Source organism: Pararge aegeria, chromosome 19, assembly GCF_905163445.1.
Source record: "Pararge aegeria chromosome 19, ilParAegt1.1, whole genome shotgun sequence".
In the NCBI taxonomy this organism is placed as follows: Eukaryota; Metazoa; Arthropoda; class Insecta; order Lepidoptera; family Nymphalidae; genus Pararge; species Pararge aegeria.
The window spans coordinates 2,400,267-2,421,240 of NC_053198.1; the positions used below are offsets into that span (position 1 = coordinate 2,400,267).

General features: G+C 37.2%; 1 protein-coding gene across 1 annotated transcript in view; it reads right to left on the reverse strand.

Annotated features, from left to right (window-relative positions):
• Window positions 1-5,214: 5,214 nt before the first annotated feature.
• LOC120632036 (DNA damage-binding protein 1) overlaps window positions 5,215-20,974 on the reverse strand; it is a 33,137-nt gene continuing 17,377 nt past the window's right edge. The window contains exons 14-23 of the mRNA XM_039901795.1: window positions 19,171-19,314; window positions 18,058-18,181; window positions 15,902-16,094; window positions 15,152-15,285; window positions 13,547-13,672; window positions 12,539-12,688; window positions 10,880-11,010; window positions 8,139-8,305; window positions 6,131-6,357; window positions 5,215-5,344 (exon numbers count right to left, since the gene is read on the reverse strand). Coding sequence (XP_039757729.1) covers window positions 5,261-5,344; window positions 6,131-6,357; window positions 8,139-8,305; window positions 10,880-11,010; window positions 12,539-12,688; window positions 13,547-13,672; window positions 15,152-15,285; window positions 15,902-16,094; window positions 18,058-18,181; window positions 19,171-19,314 — 1,480 coding nt within the window. The 3' untranslated portion in view covers window positions 5,215-5,260. The remainder of the gene's footprint in view (window positions 5,345-6,130; window positions 6,358-8,138; window positions 8,306-10,879; window positions 11,011-12,538; window positions 12,689-13,546; window positions 13,673-15,151; window positions 15,286-15,901; window positions 16,095-18,057; window positions 18,182-19,170; window positions 19,315-20,974) is intronic.

Below are 20,974 nucleotides of genomic sequence, written 5' to 3' on the forward strand. Positions count from 1 at the left end.
TAAGGTTGACTAATACGCGGACGAAGTCATATGTATTGGTTAGAGTATAATAGCAGGACAATAAATAGTTTACTTTAAGTATCTTATCTTAGAACTTACGTCACGTGCATAATTAGATTATGCCGTAAATTATTATATTCCTACGTAATGTTTATTTATTTAATGTTATACTAGCGCGTAATATATAAGTCAATTATTACCATACAAACTTTCAACGACTAGACTTGTACCTTCCGCGTCGCATCGCCCGCTTGTGCTATGCGGTTTCGTTTGTTATTCTTTTTGACTTCACCTTGTTGCTCGACTCCCTAAAAGTCATTGCGCAATATTTAAATATAGTCTATAACAACTTTCTTCAAGAATCGGGCAACAAAATATAAAAAAAAGATTATAACAACAGAAAAAGTTTCGTGTAACGTTTAAATAGGTATTGGTGCGGTCAAACCAAAGAGGTTCATGTGTAGGAGTATGAAATATAGCCATGGTCAGGGATTGATATAATTAAAGGTATTTTGTGAAACTTTTTCAATATGTAAGTAAATAAAAGTTGGTCTAATTTAATAATAAAGCCAAAGAGATATATGAATACGTTAATAAATGAACCGCTAATTATTTTGTAATAAACATTTTTTGTAAAAAGTTTTTAGTGAAAATGAAATCATAAAAATATTTATAATTACCTTATCTGATTATGATTTTGTATTGTAATATCCCACAATGAGAAAGGTTTAGGTCGCAGTACACCACGCTGGCCCAGTACGGTTTGAAGTGTGAAGTCCACACACGATTCTGAGATCATTATGGAGAACTCTCAGGCTTGCAGGTCTACTCAAGTGATACTTTAATTATTTAGTACATACTACGCACATAGTTATGTCCTGGGACATAACTATGTGGTATATGCTGGGATTTGAAATCGGCCCCCTGAAGTCCACTGGGGTATCATCGCTTCAACGTAAATAATAGACAGGGTTAAATTACTCATATTCCTTCAGGTGGGTATATTAATTGTATTCCTTGTCGGGGGATATAATCGGGGATATAATTTTTGTCTCCTGCCTATGCTATGCATGATAAGAATGTTTTTATTCGGAAAAAGCGCAAAGTAAATTCCCCGAAGATTAAAAAAAAATTAATTATGCACTGAGCAATCACACCTAAACCGATTATGGCGAAATTTCCATATAGAGAGAAGATTACGAAAATAGAATACTTTCTATTCTTAATTCAAAAAAATCAAAATTCATTTATTTCAAGTAAGCCTAATACAAGCACTTTTGAAACGTCAAGTCTGTCCGTGTGTAGTGACTCTACAACCGGTTCGGAAGAAAGATTCTACCGAGAAGAAGCCGGCAAGAAACTCAGCAGTTGCTCTTTTCCAACATTAACAATTTACATTTTACATTTTAAAATTCTTTTCTATCTTGTGAGAGATGAAAGCGGAGCCGGATGCTTCCAAGCAACCTTGTCATTAAGAAATTCATCAATTGTATAATAACCTCGCTGTAATAAATGTGTTTTAACAAATTCTTTAAACTTATGCATTGGTAGGTCCAAAATTACCTTAGGAATCATATTATAAACGCGTATACTCAGTCCCACAAATGACTTCTGCACCTTTCGCAGACGATATGCAGATGTCACTAATTTATGACCATTTCTTGTAAGTCGACTGTTTATATCCACTTTTTGTTTATAAAGACTAATATGTTGTCTTACAAATACTATATTGTTATAAATATATTGTGAGGCAACCGTAAGTATACCTATTTCTTTAAATTTTTCACGGAGGGATTCACGTGATTTAAGTTTATATATTGACCGTACACTACTTAGTAGGTATAGGGTAGGACATCGACGTCACTTTCGGGGGGCCGAGTTCGAATCCAAGCACGCATCTAACTTTTTCAAGTTATATTCGTTTTAAGCAATTAAAATATCACTCGCGATGAAGGAAAACATCGCAATAAAACCTGCATACCTCGGTTCTCCATAATGATCTCAAAGGTGTGTGAACTCCACCAATCCACACTGGGCCAGCGTGGTGGACTACCGCATCAACCCCTTCTCATTGTGTCTTGAAGTGGGCTAATATGATGATCGTGTTTATTCCGAGAGAAAAACTAAATTACGGGGCTTAATAAAACGAATAAAATTTGGACGAATTCACGGGCAATAACTAATTACTAATGCGAAACATACAATTTGTAATTTTATGGGCGAATTAATTGCGTAAGCAGTTGCTTAATCACACGCATGTTATTATATAATCTATATCGTCAATGTATATGTTCGTTATATAAGTATTCATAATTTTATTGTAATTCACTGCCCTATTCTAGATTGTACAAGGTGACTTTCTAACCGTCTTATATCGGCAACCCTTTTTAGATAATTGATAGATAAAAATTGACAGATTAAAATTGATTTACTACACTAGTGATAAGAAACTCAAACATTTAATGCAGTTTTGAAACAGCTGATCGAATTAAATAGTGTTTTTAGATTAGTAACGCCCCCGCAGCGCGTTGTTCGCACTTGGTACAAGGTGTTTCTTTTGTACACAATTTATTATTACTTTCTGTCAATGATATGATTTTGGATGCATTACCCGGGTCGCCGTTGTTAGACAGAAGAAAGTTTGTTTAATAATAAATCAAACAATGTGATACACGAAATAAGTTTATTGTTTAGTAAAACTTTAACAGCTATTTTTATCTTTGACAACTCTTTTGCTACGACAAACAGTACAAAACAAAAATAGGAACTAGTGAGACTTAGGGGGGCCAGTTGTAGGACGTGTTGCTCTGTTTATAGACCATGGTTGTCAACTGACCACCAGATGTCACCGTTGGTCCATGAATTATAGCTATTAAAAAAAAGACGTTGGCTGCAGTCTCACGTGCTGGTAAGTGATGATGCAGTAAGATGCTAATAGGCTAACAGATTAGGGATATGGCAGTTCTATTAAACCCATACCGTTAATCTGTTTCTACGCAACATCGTACCGGAACGCTAAATCGCTTAGCGGCACGTTTTAAGGTGGTAACTAGCACCAGGCAATACAAAAAATTAAAAAAAAAAATTGCCCGTCCGTGTCGAACCTGGGACGTCCCACTTAAAACGCTAAACGCGCAGCGCTGCGCCAGGGTGGTGGTTCTAAAATAGCGTTAAGATCTTGGGTCGAATCCTTCACGGTTTGTCTATCTAAATAATACATACATAAATGTTAATTAAAAATAGCCCTCCACTTTCAATATGTTCAAGCCCTTTATTTGATAACCATATTGAGGAAGTTGTGAAAAAAACAAGTAATAAATAGTTACCTAATCATCAGTGGCGTTCCTAGGGTTTTGAATTTGAGCAATCCCAGTTACCTATAGGACAAATTTAACTCGTCATGATCTCTAAGTCACCATTTTTGTTCTGCTAATTGACAAACAATAACAACAAATCTTTGTAAAACACTACGATTAAGGTCAGCACGCGAATTATGATTGGAAATTTCGATTGATAATTGGTTGGATAAAGAAGTTTCAATGCGCTGTTTGCCAAAATTAAAAAAGTAATCATAGAACTCCCAAGTGTTTCTGTGAGTTTGCTCTCTTTAATTTTTATGATGCCTGGTAATTTATGTCATAACCAGCCGCGTTCCAACCATTCTTTTGATAAGGAAAAAAATATACAATACCAACAAACAATTTGAATGGGAGCATCAAACAGAGTTCTACAGATCCATTAGGATGTCATTTATGGGCTTAGTATGAATATTGGATAGAAGCAGGCGTTACTTTGCGGAAATCCATGATATATTATCAAAATTAAGCTTAAGTTGCTATACTCCGCGAAAAGCAGGAGAATCTGTGTGGTGTAATTTATAATTTCTTCAATCCTTATACCCCACACCAAACAGATCTTCGGCAATATACCCTCTACGCACGTTTTACACGACTTAACAATTATTCATTGTAAAGTCAACATCTCCTGATGATGCTCCGGTTTCGGAGCGAAACGTGCGTAGAGGGTATATTGCCGAAGATCTGTTTGGTGTGGGGTATAAGGATTGAAGAAATTATAAATTACACCACACAGATTCTCCTGCTTTTCGCGGAGTATAGCAAATTAAGCTTAATTTTGATAAGGCTTAGTATGAGAAATACATAAGTCTGGCGTAGGTTTCGGTGAAGTAAAGAGCCGTATTTTTTTAAGAAATTAAAAAAATTTACCTGTTGATCGCCAATTATTTTTTGATTTCGCCACAGAAACAATTTGCACACAATTTGAGCTCATATTTAACAATATTTACTTGAATTTATAAGAAAACAAACAAGTAAAATGCACTATTCAACTCAATAAAACAATAATAAACTCCTAATCAATAATCATGAATCTGTCAAGTGTCAACTAGTTGTAACACAAATAATAACATGCGTGAAGTTGTTTCAATTCGATCGCTGGTCATCTTCGCTAACTTCAACTCGCAATCTGGCATTTGATCTCCATACTAAATTATTAAATAATCTAGATTGTCTCTGCTAAATACATTGAAATTTCTATGAGACAGAGCAGTAAAATAAAAGCCCCATATAAGCAAATGAGTGTGAGAGAGACAAAGCGGGACCTCCGATCGCGTACGAAGACACGCGAAGAGCGCTATAGTGATAGTTTGGCGCGGCGCCGCCGCGCCGTTCGGCTGGTTGCTACCACAGAGTCTACCTGCCAGAGTAACGTAGTGCTTGCAGTAACGGAGACAAAGAGTACACATTATTAAGCAAAAGTTAAAACATTGTATTTATATCCTCAGTTTTAATTATTTTGTTAATTTCGTTTCGGAATAGTAGAGAAAAATTTAAGAGAGATATTTATTGTAACGCAAGCCCGGCTTTTCTGCTTGTATGGTAGTACCGCCACTGCTTATCATATACTTACAATATCATTGAAAGTATCACTGTATCTAATTTCGAAACAATCGGACAAAAGGAAGTTAGTCAAATCCCCTCAACCAGAAAAGACCTGATCTTTATACGGCTGAACAGAAATGAAACCTGGCTAAGAACACTGTATAAAATTATCTATGGCACAAGAAAAAAATCTAAACGAAAATCTGTTCTTACATTTGGGAGCTACGATGCCACAGACAGACACGTTAAACTTATAACACCCCTCTTTTTGCGTCGGCGGTTAAAAAACAGGGTAATGCAAAACAAACTGGCATTGGAGGAAATATAATTTTTATTCTTATAATATATTAACCACACAGCTAGTGTATCCTCGTGAGATCTTCCACGATCTTCGCCAAGTCCTCCACCGTCGCGTCTCGCTTCATGCCCTCGCCATCATCGATCTGAAACAACATCGACATTAATAAATAAATATAATAAATAAATATATAAAAAGGTTTTACAAAACATTGATGAGTTGTTGGGGACATCACGTAATAGTACACAGATCGCCATCTAGCCCCAAAGTAAGCGTTAGCTTGTGTTATGGGTACTAAGTTGACTAATGAATATTTTTATGAATAATATCCATAAATACTTATAATATAGATATGACCAGATGAGCCTTGGATTGTGAAAGCAGGGTGGCTGCCCACTGCTCAATTATTAAATAATCTTGATTGTCTCTGCTAAATACATTGAAATTTCTATGAGAGAGAGCAGTAAAATAAAAGCCCCATATAAGCAAATGAGTGTGAGCGAGACAAAGCCGGACCTCCGATCGCGTACGAAGACACGCGAAGAGCGCGATAGTGATAGTTCGGCGCATATAAATATATTTATATAGAAATTATTATGACCATATATATATATTATAGTCATTTAAGTACCCGTAACACAAGCTAGATGGCGATGTGTGTATTGTTGTAGTATATTTATTATATATTATTATTATTTTATTCTATCATTTACTGTTTTTTTTTTTCTAATTCTTACCAATGCTTACAAAAACAAAAAACAGTATTAAAAATTTATAAAAAAAAAAAAAAACACCCTCCGCTTGCGGGGCTTTTGAATGCCCATGCAACCGGCGGTCAGGGCTCCAGAGTGAGGAATCTTTTCACAATACGCGCCGTTTCAATGACTACTGCCTTCTGTTTATTATTATTATTATTGAGGCGTGCCCTCACCTGTAAACCCTGGACAGTCTCTTGCTGCATCTCCCGCGACAGGTCGAGGAAGCTCTCGATGAGGTCGCCGTCGATAAACCCCTCCGCCGGCTCGGTCTTGACATCCGTGTTGAAGGAGCGCCAGAACGAATGCGGTATCTTGCCCACCGACTTGATCGTGTGGGTCAGCCTTTCTTCTAATTGGTGTAGGAAGTCGAAAAGCTCCTGTGTTAATTGGACGACTAGACCTGCGAAATTAATAAAATACAAGACATCGGAAATAAACTTTACACACCCGCATCTTAATATTATAAATTGGACAGTGCGTTTGTTTGTTTGTCCTTCCTCCATGCCCTAATTGAGCGACCAAACAACCTGTTTTTTTGGCATAGAGTTAGTTGAAAGGGCGGAGATTAGCATATTTTTTCGCAACTGGAAACTAGTTGTAGCACATAGTACCAACCTTGTTTTATACTTGTGCTGTATGTTGGGTTGAGAAGATGTTTTTTTTTATATTTTTATTCCATTACAAGTTAGCCCTTGCAATCTCACCTGTAAGCGATGATGGCAACTAAGATGGTAACGTTGGATAGAAGCAGGCGTTACTTTGCGAAAATCCACAATATATTTTGAAAATTAAGCTTAATTCGCTATACTCCGCGAACAGCAGGAGAATCTGTATGGTGTAATTTATAATTACTTCAATCCGTATACTCTACACCAAACAGTAATAATTGTACAATTATTCATTGTAAAGTCAACATCTCCTGAGGATGCTCCGGTTTCGGAGCGAAACGTGCGTAGAGGGTACATTGCAAAATTTACAACAAAATTGCAAACTGCTGTTAAATTTTCAACAAAATCCCGGAACATGTAAAAGAAAAAGAAAGTTTAAACTTATTTACAAAATCCTTAAAACATTACTTGCTGGAGAAAAGCTTATTATAAAATAAATGACTTCCTAAATGAGAATATTTAATATTGACAATAATAAGTCCGCCTCTCAATCTGGTTACAGCACCCTCACCGGGTTCCATTTCAAATGTAAACATTAGAAAGAAAGAAAGAAACATTTATTTTTTACATTTTACACATTACAATATTCACAACACCACATATGTTATGTGTGGCACAACCTAGAAAAAAGGTGCCAGCTCAGCATTGTGCTGCATGCGCCAGTTGGAGCATTCAGCGCTGATTTTCGTATTTCCGTGGTGTTACCAGGTAACACCACGGAAATACGTAGCCATCCACTGACCACATTTTAAGCTAAGTTTAAAAAAAAAAAACGAACTAAGTAAATCCACAACAATAATAATAATAAATTAAAGTAACATTATATAAACTTGAAAATAAAAACGTACATATATCATTAACTAATTAAGATATTTATTATTGACATTCTTTTTGAAAAATATAACAATTATGTAATCTATGACATTGTAATGGACTTGTAATTGAGTAAATAAATAAATAAATTGTCGAGGATCTGTTTGGTGTGGAGTATACGGATTAAAGTAATTATAAATTACACCATACAGATTCTCCTGCTGTTCGCGGAGTATAGCTCAATTTTCAATTTATAAGATGGTAACAGGTAATTCCCTAATCGGTTTCTACGCGACATCGTACCGGAACGTTGAATCGATTGGCACGTCTTTGTCGGTAGAAGTAGGATAATTAGCCACGGCGGGAGTCTTCCACAAGACAAAACTGTCTGTGTCTGTATTGTATTACGCATTGAATTAAGAACATTAGGAATCCTCATTCAGTCATTATTGTATGCAGTGCATTATGTGCAAAAACAGTGAAAACGCCACGCGCACGTATCACTTTACCCCCGCGGAACGCTTAGAACATTAGAGGTGAAATAATTACTGTCATCTGTTAAATGGTATGAGGTGAATAACCGTTTGTTAGAGATACCATTCCACAGTGGAGTGGTTTTTGATGCTTCAATATTAGTCTTGCACACGGTTTCTGTATATTCTTCTTCTGTGGTCTTACGTATGTGCATGTGTATACTCACAGATGGCGCCAGTAACGGTGGCCAGTAAGACGGGTCTCGCAACAGGCGCGGCGGTGTCGGCTAGTTGCGCGACCAGCGCGCCACGTCGCATCACGTTCACCATGTCCCCCACGTGGAATTGCCCCATGTAGCCCATTTGTTGCCTCTCCTCATCCGTCGTCGCCGCGCTGCCAGCAAAGCGACAGAATTAAAATAACGGTTAAACTTTCGAGAACATTCCTTCCGACCATTTGTAGCCGATGTACTATAAACTTTTAGCTGCCTGCGTTCTCCGATGCCGTTTATTACGCTTTTTTACAAATCCCGTGGGAACCGTCCGTTTTTTCCGGTATAAACAGTAAGTTTATGTTACTTACCGTCCTTTCTTTCTGTGGCTGTGTGACAAATATTTTTATACCATCGCAGGTATTCTACCTTTATAAAATTTTAATTTTATTTGAATGTTTAACATTAAAACTTAGAATTGTAATATAATAAGTAATTGTATTAGTAATTATATTACAATTTAATATGACACTATAAATCTCAAAACATAATTTCATATAATTGATAGCAGGATACCAGATTAAGAAAATTATTAATATAATTTAATGTTTAAATGTTGGAATAACCAGCAAAATAAATATTTCATTTCATTTCAACTAACTCTATGGCAAAAATAAAGTGAATTGGGTGCTTAGTTAGGGTGCAACGTGAGGACAAACAAAAAAACAAATACACTTCCGCATTTATATTAGAATGGATGTCAAAGTGCGTTTGTTTGTTTGTACTTCCTTTTCGCCCTAACTAAACAACCAATAGACTTAATTTTTGTTTGTAAGTGTAACTAATGCATCTTTAGTCATGAAACAATATCAAATTAGCAAGAGAGTGAATGAATACACTTTTATTGTACACCAAAGAAAAAAGTAGTTACAGAAATATAAATACATATCAAGAGAGTACAATTTGGTGGCCTTATCGCTACATAGCGATTTCTTCAAAGGTAGGTGGTGCAATAAATAAGATTTAAAATTATACAAATGTGTAAATATAACTATAGTAATAATAATAATAAATATAACTATAATATATGTATATAAATATAGTAAATATAAATACAAATAAAATATAAACATACATGAAATTACCCATAATTAATGTAAACTACTTTAGAGAGAGAAAGAGAGATTTAAGGTATAGTATTTAGGACATACAAAACTAGTTATCCTAGGAAAACAAACGGCTGGTAAATAACCGCAATAAACGTGGACGAAAAACGCAGGCAAAAGTTATTTACTTACAAAACTCAACATATACACACATATATATATATATATATCTTAATATATATAAATCTCCTGTCACGATGTTTGTCCGCGATGGACTCCTAAACTACTTAACCGATTTTAAATTAAATTGGCACACCGTGAGCAGTCTGCTCCAACTTAAGAGATAGGAGTGCTTAGATCTTTAATTATAGTCGCAATTTTATTTTATTGCAAATTATTTGTCTATAATTAATTGACAGTCACAATTATCTGTTAACTACAAAAGATTCTAACAGATGTCGATACTTTTCGACTGGATTGAGTAAGTAATCAATAGATGGCACTGCTATGGTAAACCGACTAACGTGTTATATAAGCTATAAGCTAGCTAGCTAGCTATCCCTACTAAACTAATCCCTACTAATATTATAATTGTCAATGTAAATTTGTTTGTTACGATTTCACGCAAAAACTACTTAACCGATCCTCATGAAATTTTGTACACATATTCTTGGAAGTGTTAGAAGTAATATAGGATACTTTTTATCCCGACATTAATCTCGGTTGCTTTGGGAGAGGGGATGAAAGTGTTTAACGGTTTTACACCATAACTCCGACAAATTATAACCGATTTAAATAATTATTATGGTACTATAGAGGTTATAATATGTGTTTAATTTTGCCTAAACTTTGTGTAGATCTGAATGTGGTTGCAGATAGAGGACAGAACTCCCCAGCGGACAGCAGCAAACCCCTCATTTAAGGCTTAGCGATGAAAACTTTTAATTTTTTTAGACTTAACTAAATTGAATGCATGAAATAAAAAAAAAACAAAATCAAACGCAGACGAAGTCGCCGGCAACAGCTAGTATATATATATATATATAACTGCACCATTGTTGCATTATTCAAATCGCTTCGCTCGTGTGCTCTAATATGACGGACGTACCCTATGTTTACAATAAAAGATCGAGCGCAGTGAGGACAAACAAAGTTACCAACATAATTATACATTATGTTGGAGTGTGGTTTAAGGATGGTCGCGTTTAAAAGCGAGCTCACTCCTCATGTCTTTTCAGAACGTCTTTAAATCTGACGAACTGACCGCCCTGTTTTCCCTTGCCGTCCTTGAGTCCAGAACAAATCCAAAGCCTTGGTACAAGATTTGCTGGCTCGCAATCGTTTTCGCATATTATTTATTATTATATCAAACTCTATACCGTGGTGTTAGAGTTGGAAATCCTGTACTTCTAAATTTCATTTTCGTTCTGCCAAAAGCTAAGGAATCTTAGGTAAATTTGAACTTTAACTCAATATGAATAAGATTCATTTTACTCTGATACTTAAGTATTTCGTTACTCAAAAACGACTCCTCGATTGCGAGCGAACAAATAGTGTTCTAAGGGTACAGTTGTATAAATAATCCTTTGGTCAGACATTGGCTGTAAATTTTCAAGTAGTGAAATAAGTTACAAAAGTGCTGATGCTCACCTATCCTTCTGACAGACAAATAGATTAAAGCTGTTCTCCGCGCCGAGGAAAGTGTCATCATCCAGAATTTCGACAGCTGTCATCCAGTTAGGACTATAATCTCGCGCTATCTCTTCGAAACTACCCTCCATCTGTAAAGTTATATTGAATTCGAATTCAAACGATTTGAGCAAGGTTGTTAAGCAGCCAGGATCAATGTCTCGTGTACATACAACAGACAGACAATATACCAGGTTAACACAAAATATTACTCGGCGTGTAAATCAAAAAAATTCAATATATCGGGACGAAAAAAAATATTATATGAAAAAGCTTGCTATTATTGTATTTAAAATTAAAACGATTTGAGCAAGGTTGTTAAACGGTAAGGATCAATGTTCAATGTTTATACAACAGACAGTCAATAACACAGGTGAACACAAAATTTGACTTGGACTGTAAATAAAAAAAATCGATATTTTAGGGCGACCAAAAAATATGATATGAAAAACTTGCTATTTAATGTATTTAGAATTAAAACGATTTGAGCAAGGTTGTGAAAAGGTAAGAGCAATGTCCAATGTGCATACAACAGACAGTCAATAACACAGGTAAACACAAAATTTGACTTGGACTGTAAATAAAAAAAAATCGATATTTTAGGGCGACCAAAAAATATGATATGAAAAACTTGCTATTGAATGTATTTAGAATTAAAACGATTTGAGCAAGGTTGTGAAAAGGTAAGACCAATGTCCAATGTGCATACAACAGACAGTCAATAACACAGGTAAACACAAAATTTGACTTGGACTTTAAATCATACAATTTCGATATTTCAGATTGTAAAACAAAAATATGATATTAAAAAGGTTGCTTTTGTATTAAGGAGATCTCTACGTAAAAGTCCACTCTGATCGCGCGGGTTTTTTAAATGTACTAGAATTAATTAAAAAAAAAAAATTTAAAAATGCAAACTTTATACCGAAAAATTGTATTTTAACTTAGAAAAGTCAGAGGTACGTGCTGGGATTCAAACTCTTCCGAAGTGAAGTCACTATCGAGGCGAAGAGTTCGAACTTCGACTTCGAAGGCCTACCCACTGGGCTATCACCGGGCAGTATGGGCGTTTATATGTATCATATCATTATTATTCATAAAGATATTTATCAGTCATCTTAGCACCCATAACACAAGCTAAAAACGCAAAAGCAAACTTTACACCAAAATAGGTTTTCCTATTAGTGCAAAATTAAATTGACCGAAAAAATAATGAAATAGACTTTGGGACATGTAACCAGTCTTTTCATTCTCAATAAGTTCAAAGTTTATATAAAACGTAAGCTTACAGAAAATTCCTATTATAATATTAAAGATTACTTAAACGATAAAAAAGCTTGGGTGTGAATTGCTCTAGCTTCGTAGCTAAATAAATATACTGTGAGATGGTGATAACAAAAAAAAAATTATCCGGCTAGGTTTGTTGTGGGCTCTTCTTAGACCAGGGCGCGTTTGGAACCCTTGTAGCTTTAGGTTTAAGTTGGCGAATGAAGTTATCACCATCCCCTTACAATTATGTAAACATGTATGTATGAACGCTTCATAAGTGCCTGTGATAGGCCTACGTGAATAAAGAAATTTTGAATTTTTATTCGTCCGTGCCAGCCGGTAGGTTCTCACCTGTTTGTATTGTAAGAGCGAGAGAGACCTCATGAGGTCGCCGACTAGAATGAAATCTCCCTTCACTTTAAGGTACAGGGCGACTATGTTATTGAAATGGCTGCATTCTAACCGCAATTCCTTTTCTGACGTCCATTCGAATAATCTTACCTGTGAAACCATAAACAATATTTTTTTTATATACTATACAGTATTTTATATTAAATAAATAAATAAATAGACCGAAAACCTAATAGTTTTTATTGAAGCAATCAGATACAGCCCTAACATCACATGCGAAATTAAAATCTTGTGACTCCTGTCACTTTATTAGGCACGCGTCGCGTGGCGTAAGTACTATGCGCGTGTCGGCCTTTTAACTTTAATAGGGTTGTCATTAGTAAACACTTAAAATGTTTGGAATTAGTTTGTATGGAAAAATAAACATGCTTGTTTTGATTTAATATTCTTACAGGATGATCAAAAAAAACCCCTCTATATTGTGTACATTATACTACTAGTCAAGCAATTTTATTTGATATTCATATTAACAGAGTTGTAAAAAATATATGAAATTCGCCGTTTTGTCGTAGCGGCCATCTTGGATTCGACATCATCATCAGACACACACACGCACACACACAGACAAGTCAAAGTAAAAACAGTTTAAGTACCATTTACTGTACTGTCCTATTACAGTACTAAGGCCTACGTTAACGATAAAGATTCTTGGGTGTAAGTTAATGCTAACCAGGTTGCTTCTTAAATAGTTTTAAATGACAATGTGAGATGGTGATAAGAAAAAAAAAAAAACTACCGGCCAAGTTTCTTGTGGGCTTCCTCTTAGACCAGGGCGCGTTTGGAACCATCGTAGCTTTAGTTTTAAGTTGACGAATTCAGTTTTCACCATCAACTAACTTCCGTGTCATATTTTATATATAATGTACGCATCAAAAGTGAATAAGAAATATTTGACTTTAACTTTGACTTTGTATTGGCTGGATTTAAACAAAATAAAAGCAAACGTACAGTACTATTTATCGATGATAACAATTTCCCGTTGAATTCGACGAGCGTGTAACAACCGCCCTTGATTTCTTTCTCCGCGACGGGCGTTAGCTTGCCTTCCGACCAGTGGAATAGGAGGATTCTGCCCTGCAAAAATAATTATATTTACTAAACAGGCTCACACCGAAACAAAAGCCAAACCGCACGGAATCCAACATAAAAAAATTAAGTTTAGTTCATAGATTAATGTTTGGGCTTTAGCGGATTTTATGACATTAATAAATAATACATAATAGTAATATAATACGAAAATACACACATCGCAATCTAGCCCCAAAGTAAGTGTAGCTTGTGTTATGGGTACTAAGATGACTGATGAATATTTTTATGAATAATATACATATACAGTGGACCCCCGGTAGTCCGGCCCCTGTCTAATCCGGCGCCCCCTGTAATCCGAAATGGTCTATTATTTATTATTGAATACGTATTCGCTAAGCATGATTGAACAAGTTACAACTTGTACGCACCATCACTATTGTGGTCGGATTACAAGGTACTCTTTTGTAAAAAAATCCGGACTATAGGGGGTCTTAGGCAGTACTCTATAATCCGACGAATTCGATAGTTCGACACTGCCCTGCAAAATGTTTGTCGGACTACCGGGGGTCCACTATAAATGCCCAGAAGTAGTGATACCAAAGTGGGTAGAACTTCGACTTCACTATCGAGGTCCCGGTAGAGTTCGGGAGCACGCACCTCTGACTTTTCTAAGTTAAGTGCGCTTTTATCAATTAAAATATCACAACGGTGAAGAAAAACATCGTGAGGAAACCTACATGCCTGAGAGTTCGCCATGTTCTCATAGGTGTGCTGAGTCCACCAATCTGTACTGGGCCAGCGTGGTGGACTACGGCCTTAATCTTTTCTTATTGCGGGAGGAGACCTGTGCTCTGTTACCGACTGGTAAAGGGTTAATATGATGATGAAGATGTTCGTTTTTAATTTGTGCACTTAAATATAAGCGCAAAGGCGTTTTTTTTTACAAACGTTCTATCAAAAGCCCGAACAAAAAACCTGTAGGCAGGTGTAAATTTGAACTTTAATTGTATATCAATATGATCTATTTTACTCTGATATTCAAGTAATTCGATACTCGAAAACGACTCCTCGATTGCGAGCAAATCTCGTGCTAAGGGGTACAATGACGCTGACTATGGGTCTCATAAGAAGGCTCAGAGTCACTCAGCGGGTGATGAAGAGAGCTATGTTAGCTTCCAAGGCTCTGGGTTCGATTCCCACAACTAGAAAATGTTTGTGTGCTGAACATGAATGTCTTTCAGTGTCTTGGCGTTTATATGTATATTATAAGTATTTATGTGTATTATTCATAAAATTACTTATCAGTTATCTTAGTATTCATAACACAAGCTACGCTTACTTTGGGGCTAGATGGCGATGTGTATATTGTCGTAGTATATTTATAATAATAATATAGAAATCTGAAGTACGGGATTTGCAACTCTCAAATGACAGGAATAAGGTACATTTTACTTTGACGGTATATGTATTTAAAGCAAATCTTGTATTCAAGCTACGTGGACTGTTATGAGCTATCGACTATACCGATTTGGGCTCCGACTCCTCAGGGTTGATGATGGCGGTGCCGACCGCGTAGTAGTGGTTGGGATCGTCGGCGAGGCGGCACGACACCAGCGCCATCGCGAACTCGCTGGGCTGCAGTTGATGTGCGTGCAGCACTGGAATTAACAATCCGCACTAATATTATGGATGCTAAAGTGTGTCTATCTCTTGGTTTGTTACCTATCAAAGATTTAAAACTAATATGTTCGTGTTAAATCAACATTTCCTAAATATACTTCAACGGGTACATACCACGATAATATTTTTGGATTCGTCGATATTTCGACCCAGTTGCATGGATCGTGGTCGAGATGTCAAATTGGATGTCACGGGCAGAATCTGACTAACCGCTTTCCAAAAATACTATCGTGGTCGGTGGTATGCACCCGTTGAACTATATTTAAGAAATGTTTGTTACCTATGACGACCTGGCGTAGTGGTGAGCGGGAGTTACCGGGTTCAATTCGCGGCAGAGGCAATTTGGGAATTTATAATTTCTGAATTGTCTCTGGTCTGGTCTGGTGGGAGGCTTGGGCCGTGACTATTTAATGCCTTACCGACTGGTCACCTTTGAATGTGTGCTGGTCGATGGGGGGGGGGGGGGTTTACCTTTGAATGTGTGCTGGTCGATGGGGGGGGGGGTCACCTTCGAATGTGTGCTGGTCGATGGGTGGGGGGGTTTGGTCACCTTCGAATGTGTGCTGGTCGATGGGGGGGGGGGGGTTTGGTCACCTTCGAATGTGTGCTGGTCGATGATGAGCAGGTTGTGCACCTCCACGTCGGCGGCGGGCGGCGCGTGCTTGGTGCTGGCGGGCGCGGCGCCGCTGCAGCTGGCGGCCGCGGTGGACGCGCTGGGCCGCACCGCCGGCGCCGCGCCGCCGCCCGCGTCCAGCTTGTCCACGCGCATGGTGATCACGCCGAACGTCTGCAACGCCGCCCGGAGGGCATGCACACGGTATACACACAACGCCATCTAGCCGCCAAGTGAGCGTAGCTCGTGCTATGGGTACTTGGATGACTGATGACATATTTTTATGAGTAACTAGCGTACCCAGCCCGCTTCGCCGGGGTACATTTTGCTTTATTTTATTTAAACAATAAACTCACATCATTAAATTTTTAATTTAAGTCTCATAATATATTAAATTATTTATTTCTCTCCGTATTCATTCTCTTCTATTCTCTTCTAGAGCGGGTGAAGATCATTATCTACACCCATGTACACCCAACAATAGAATATCATCATAGTAAATAAAAGCTGTTTTTGACATTTCGACAGTTCAAAATAGGAGTGCTCCGATCGTCACCCAACTTTACAGGATTACTTGCCAGGTCAATCCGGAGATTCCCTGAAAGTTTCATTGAAATCGGTCCAGCCGTTTCGGATCCTATACGAAACATACCCACACACTTTCTCTTTTATATGTATAGATATACATAATATACAGATGAACACACAGACACTGAAAAAACATTCATGTTCATCAAACAAACATCTTCCAGTTGTGGGAATCGAACCCACGGCCATGGACTCACAAAGCAGGGGGGCTGCCTACTGCGCCAATCGGCCGACAAAAATGATACAAAAGAAAAATAAAATGAAGAAAATCTGCAATACGAGTTAGAAATACCTAAGGGTAGGCTTTTGATTTGAAACATCTATAGGCTCTCCGCCTAAACCTGATTTTTAGCGTGGCGACACGGGCCGATTGTGTTTTTGAATTATTGATTAAATTTTTGTGGTTGTAACAATAAAAATGAATATTAATTTTGTAACAAAATTCAAAATTCATTTATTTCAAGTAGGCCTAATATAAGCACTTTTGAAAATTCAAGTCTGTCTGTTTGTAGTGATTCTACCACCGGTTCGGAAGTAAGATTCTGCCGAGAAGAAGCCAGCAAGAAACTCAGCAGTTCCTCTTTTCCAACATCAACAATTTACATTTTGCATTTTAACATTCATTTTTCTATCTTGGGAGAGCTGAAAGCGGAGCCGGATGCTTCCAAGCAACCTTGTCATCAAAAAATTCATCAATTGTATAATAACCTCGCTGTAATAATTGTGTTTTAACAAATTCTTTAAACTTGTGCATTGGCAGGTCCAAAATCACCTTAGGAATCATATTATAAAAGCGTATACTCAATCCCACAAATGATCCCTGTACCTTACGCAGACGATATGCAGATGACACTAATTTAAGACCATTTCTTGTAAGTCGACTGTTGTATGTCCACTTTTTGTTTATAAAGACTAATATGTTGTCTGTCTAACAAAACAGTAATTATTAACCGACTTTCAAAAAGGAGTGGTTGGTATATTTGGTTGTATTTTTTTTATTGGTGCAGCAAATTTGTAATGCCTTATCTTTGCATTATGCAATATCTTCAATAACTTACAGAAAACAATTTAGATGTTTCACATCTGCCAAGCGTCCCGTGACGGCTCACACGTTTTTTTTTTAAAACACTTACAAGGCCTATCCTTAAGTTCCTTATGACTAGTACGGGAGATTTTCTTCAATTTATATCATCTGCATACCCTCTATGCACGCCACTGGTGGGAAGCGACCCTTTTTCCCGACCCCAAGGCCGTGGGTACGAAACCCACTATTGGAAAATTATGAATACAAACACTCGTAGCATGGCCGACTAGCGCAGTGGGCAGCGACCCTTTTTTAGGCACTTTATTGCTACCTCCGACCCTTGGGCAGGGCGAAGGTTATGTGGGACTCCTGCTTCCTGAGTCCAAGACCGTGGGTTCGATGATTCCCACTACTGGAAAATAATGAGTCCAAGGCCGTTTGTTCGATTCCCACTGCTGGAAAATGCTTTCAAGGCGTTGGGTTCCCACATATACGATATTCATATATACAAGCGCTGCACAGTACCTGCGAGGCTTCCTGGTAGGCGATCCGCCGCGGGGACTCCCCGAGGTGCACGGTGCGGATGTGAAGCTTCTGTATCTCGTCGATGGTGCCTATGGTAACCGTGTTGACCGTCGCCAGCGCTAAACTGTACAACCACTTCACTGAGTGCCACATCATTTAATACACACAAAAGTATAAACGGTGTCTTACAACAGTGACCCAGTAGAACTGTCCAAGTCCTACTATTCTAGTACTAGCTCTAAACCTCAGAATTAAGAGCATACAGAACCTAGAATGAGGAAGTTCTGCGACGCGTCAACCAACGACGTGACGTGGACTTTTGCACACCGTCAAGATCAGGTAATTTGCATTTCTGGGGCACGTGCGAAGGAACGAGAGATGATGGTAAAATTTCCAGGACGTAGAGGAGTTTTTCGCAGATAAAAGTCCTAGCTTCGTTACATCAGAGAGTGGAGTGGAATCGCGAGTGCAGCAGAATTATTTCGCGAAAAATAGACAAGAATTTACAAAGCTGAATTTTGAAAGCTTAGTACTAGAAGAGGTGAAATAATTAATGCCAACTGCTAAATGGAGTTAAGTGCAAGCAACTAACAACTAGCGTTCAAGAAACTACTACTACAGTGGAGTGGTTTTTGATGATTCTTAGTCAGCGCTTTCAACCTGGTTTTTTAAGAATAAAAAGAGTATTTTTTTTGGCTAGATGCAATTCATCAAATGAATCTTGAATTTTGAAATTTTTGGATAGAGGCCACTCTTTTAGTATTTATTTTACTAAGTGTAAAATCAACATATAATCATGTTTGATACTGCAAATGTGACGAGCAACTCCTATTTCGGTAATCGTGTGCTATTTGTTATGACGCGTTGCTTCTTACTAGCTGTTTCGCGTATAGTTCGTTTTTTTTACAAATCCTCAGGATGCCAATTGTTTCCCTTGGATAAAAAGTATTCTATGTCACACTCCATCCTTTCAAGTATACGCCAAATCAAATCAAAGGCTACACGCCTCAGGACGGATAAACAAAACAAAAACACTTTCGCATTTATAATATTAGAAATGGTATCAATTAAAGTTACACATAATCCAATGGCGTGTGGGAACTCATAACTCACCTGTCGGGATAGGCCTGCGCGTTCAGCGAGCACATGTGCGTGACCTCCTTCAGGTTGACGTTCGAGAACACGAGCTTGTGGTTGGACGAGAAGATCACCGTGGGCCGGTCCGAGCACGCGAATATGTTCGTCGTTGACAGCGACCTGAAGGCGAAGCAATGTTTGCATGTTATCATCAATAGCCTATAAAAGGTATCATCAATAACCTATAATAGCTATCACAAATAGTCTATAACGGCTATCATCAATAGCCTATAAAAGATATCATCAATAGCCTATAAAAGGTATCATAAATAACCTATAACAGCTATGACCAATAGTCACAGCTATGAACAATTCAGTTCGCCGGACGTTCAATATAATATTCTTGGGATTACAAGTAATGTTTAACTTTTAGCAAAAACACAATAGCAATAGCAATTAAAATGTTTGAATACTAGAATTCGCAGGCTAATTATATCAACGTATAACAGTATCTATCATATTACTATCGCAAATAGCAAGATAGTGGTTCACTGAGATATGAAACAATCTATGCTATTAGCTCACATCAATGATTCCTAATTGTTCTAGCAACTACGAGTAACAAAATTCTTTTGTTTTTGAAGTGAAACTACTTTATCGACGCACTAGCGTTTATCTGTTACGCGCCATCTTTTAACGTTTTTCAGTTAGTCACATTTTTCCGTTACGCGCCATATTTATTTCTAATACGTTCAACACGTGGGTGTGATTATGGTATTTTTTTTAAAGGTGTTTTGATTGTAAATGTTTGTAAATAATTTTATTAAAACGAGCAATTATTAATTAATATCACTGTTAATCTAATAAACATTAATTAATTTGTAATAATAAAAAAAATATATATTATACGATAAAATGTTATGAAGTTTCACTAATACACTCTCAATTTTTTTTTTTAGTTTTTAACTTAGCACGGTAACAGATTTAAGAGCAAGAGATTTAAGGGCGGGGTAATGGGAAAACTGTTTTTTATAGTTTAACAGGCACTTCAAGAAGATCAATTAAAAATCAAAATTGACTGCTGTACCTTAGGTACATCTACTCTAAAAGGCTTATTTATGCCCTTTCACTAAACTTAGTAATCGGCTAAAAATTTAGGCTACAGAAAAAATATGTTTCTCCGACTCTTAGGTGATAACTAGACGTATGCCTAGGAATCTCCTTAGACTAGGCTACACTTAATAAGGAATTGGCATTGCCTTGTTAACATTAGTAGAAAACGGGCATTAATCTTGTAATGTTGTGAACAATGACCTTGAAACATTGCGCAAGTGTTGTTATTCATGTTAATACGTTCCTTACTTAATTTAAAGTGTAGATCGCTCATGACCGTAACTGGACAGTCGTTGGACAGTAGTGGGACAGTTGTGAGACATCCTTATGACAGTCGTGGTATGGGCCTCGAGGCCTCAATACACGTTCACAAAAAAAGTAGAGATGATATCCTAGTGGGTAAGACTTCGCCTTTTGTTTGGGCGGGTACCGTGTTCGAAACATTGCACCCACATAAAACTTTTAAGACTTATGTGCGTTTCGAGCTATTAAATATCCCTCTAAATGCCCTGAAACAAAATCTACATGCCCTGAGTGTTCTCCATAAGTATTTTGCGTAAAGTCAACCAATCCAAACTTGGCCAGCGTCGTGGAGTTTGGTCAGAATCCTTCCAATTTTGTTACGATCTGTTCCTTGTATTATCGATAATGGGTGTGTAAAAAAAACTCAGGTCGCTCCTTCCGGCTCATTAATTTAGACCTAGGTCTAAATTAATGAGCCGGAAGG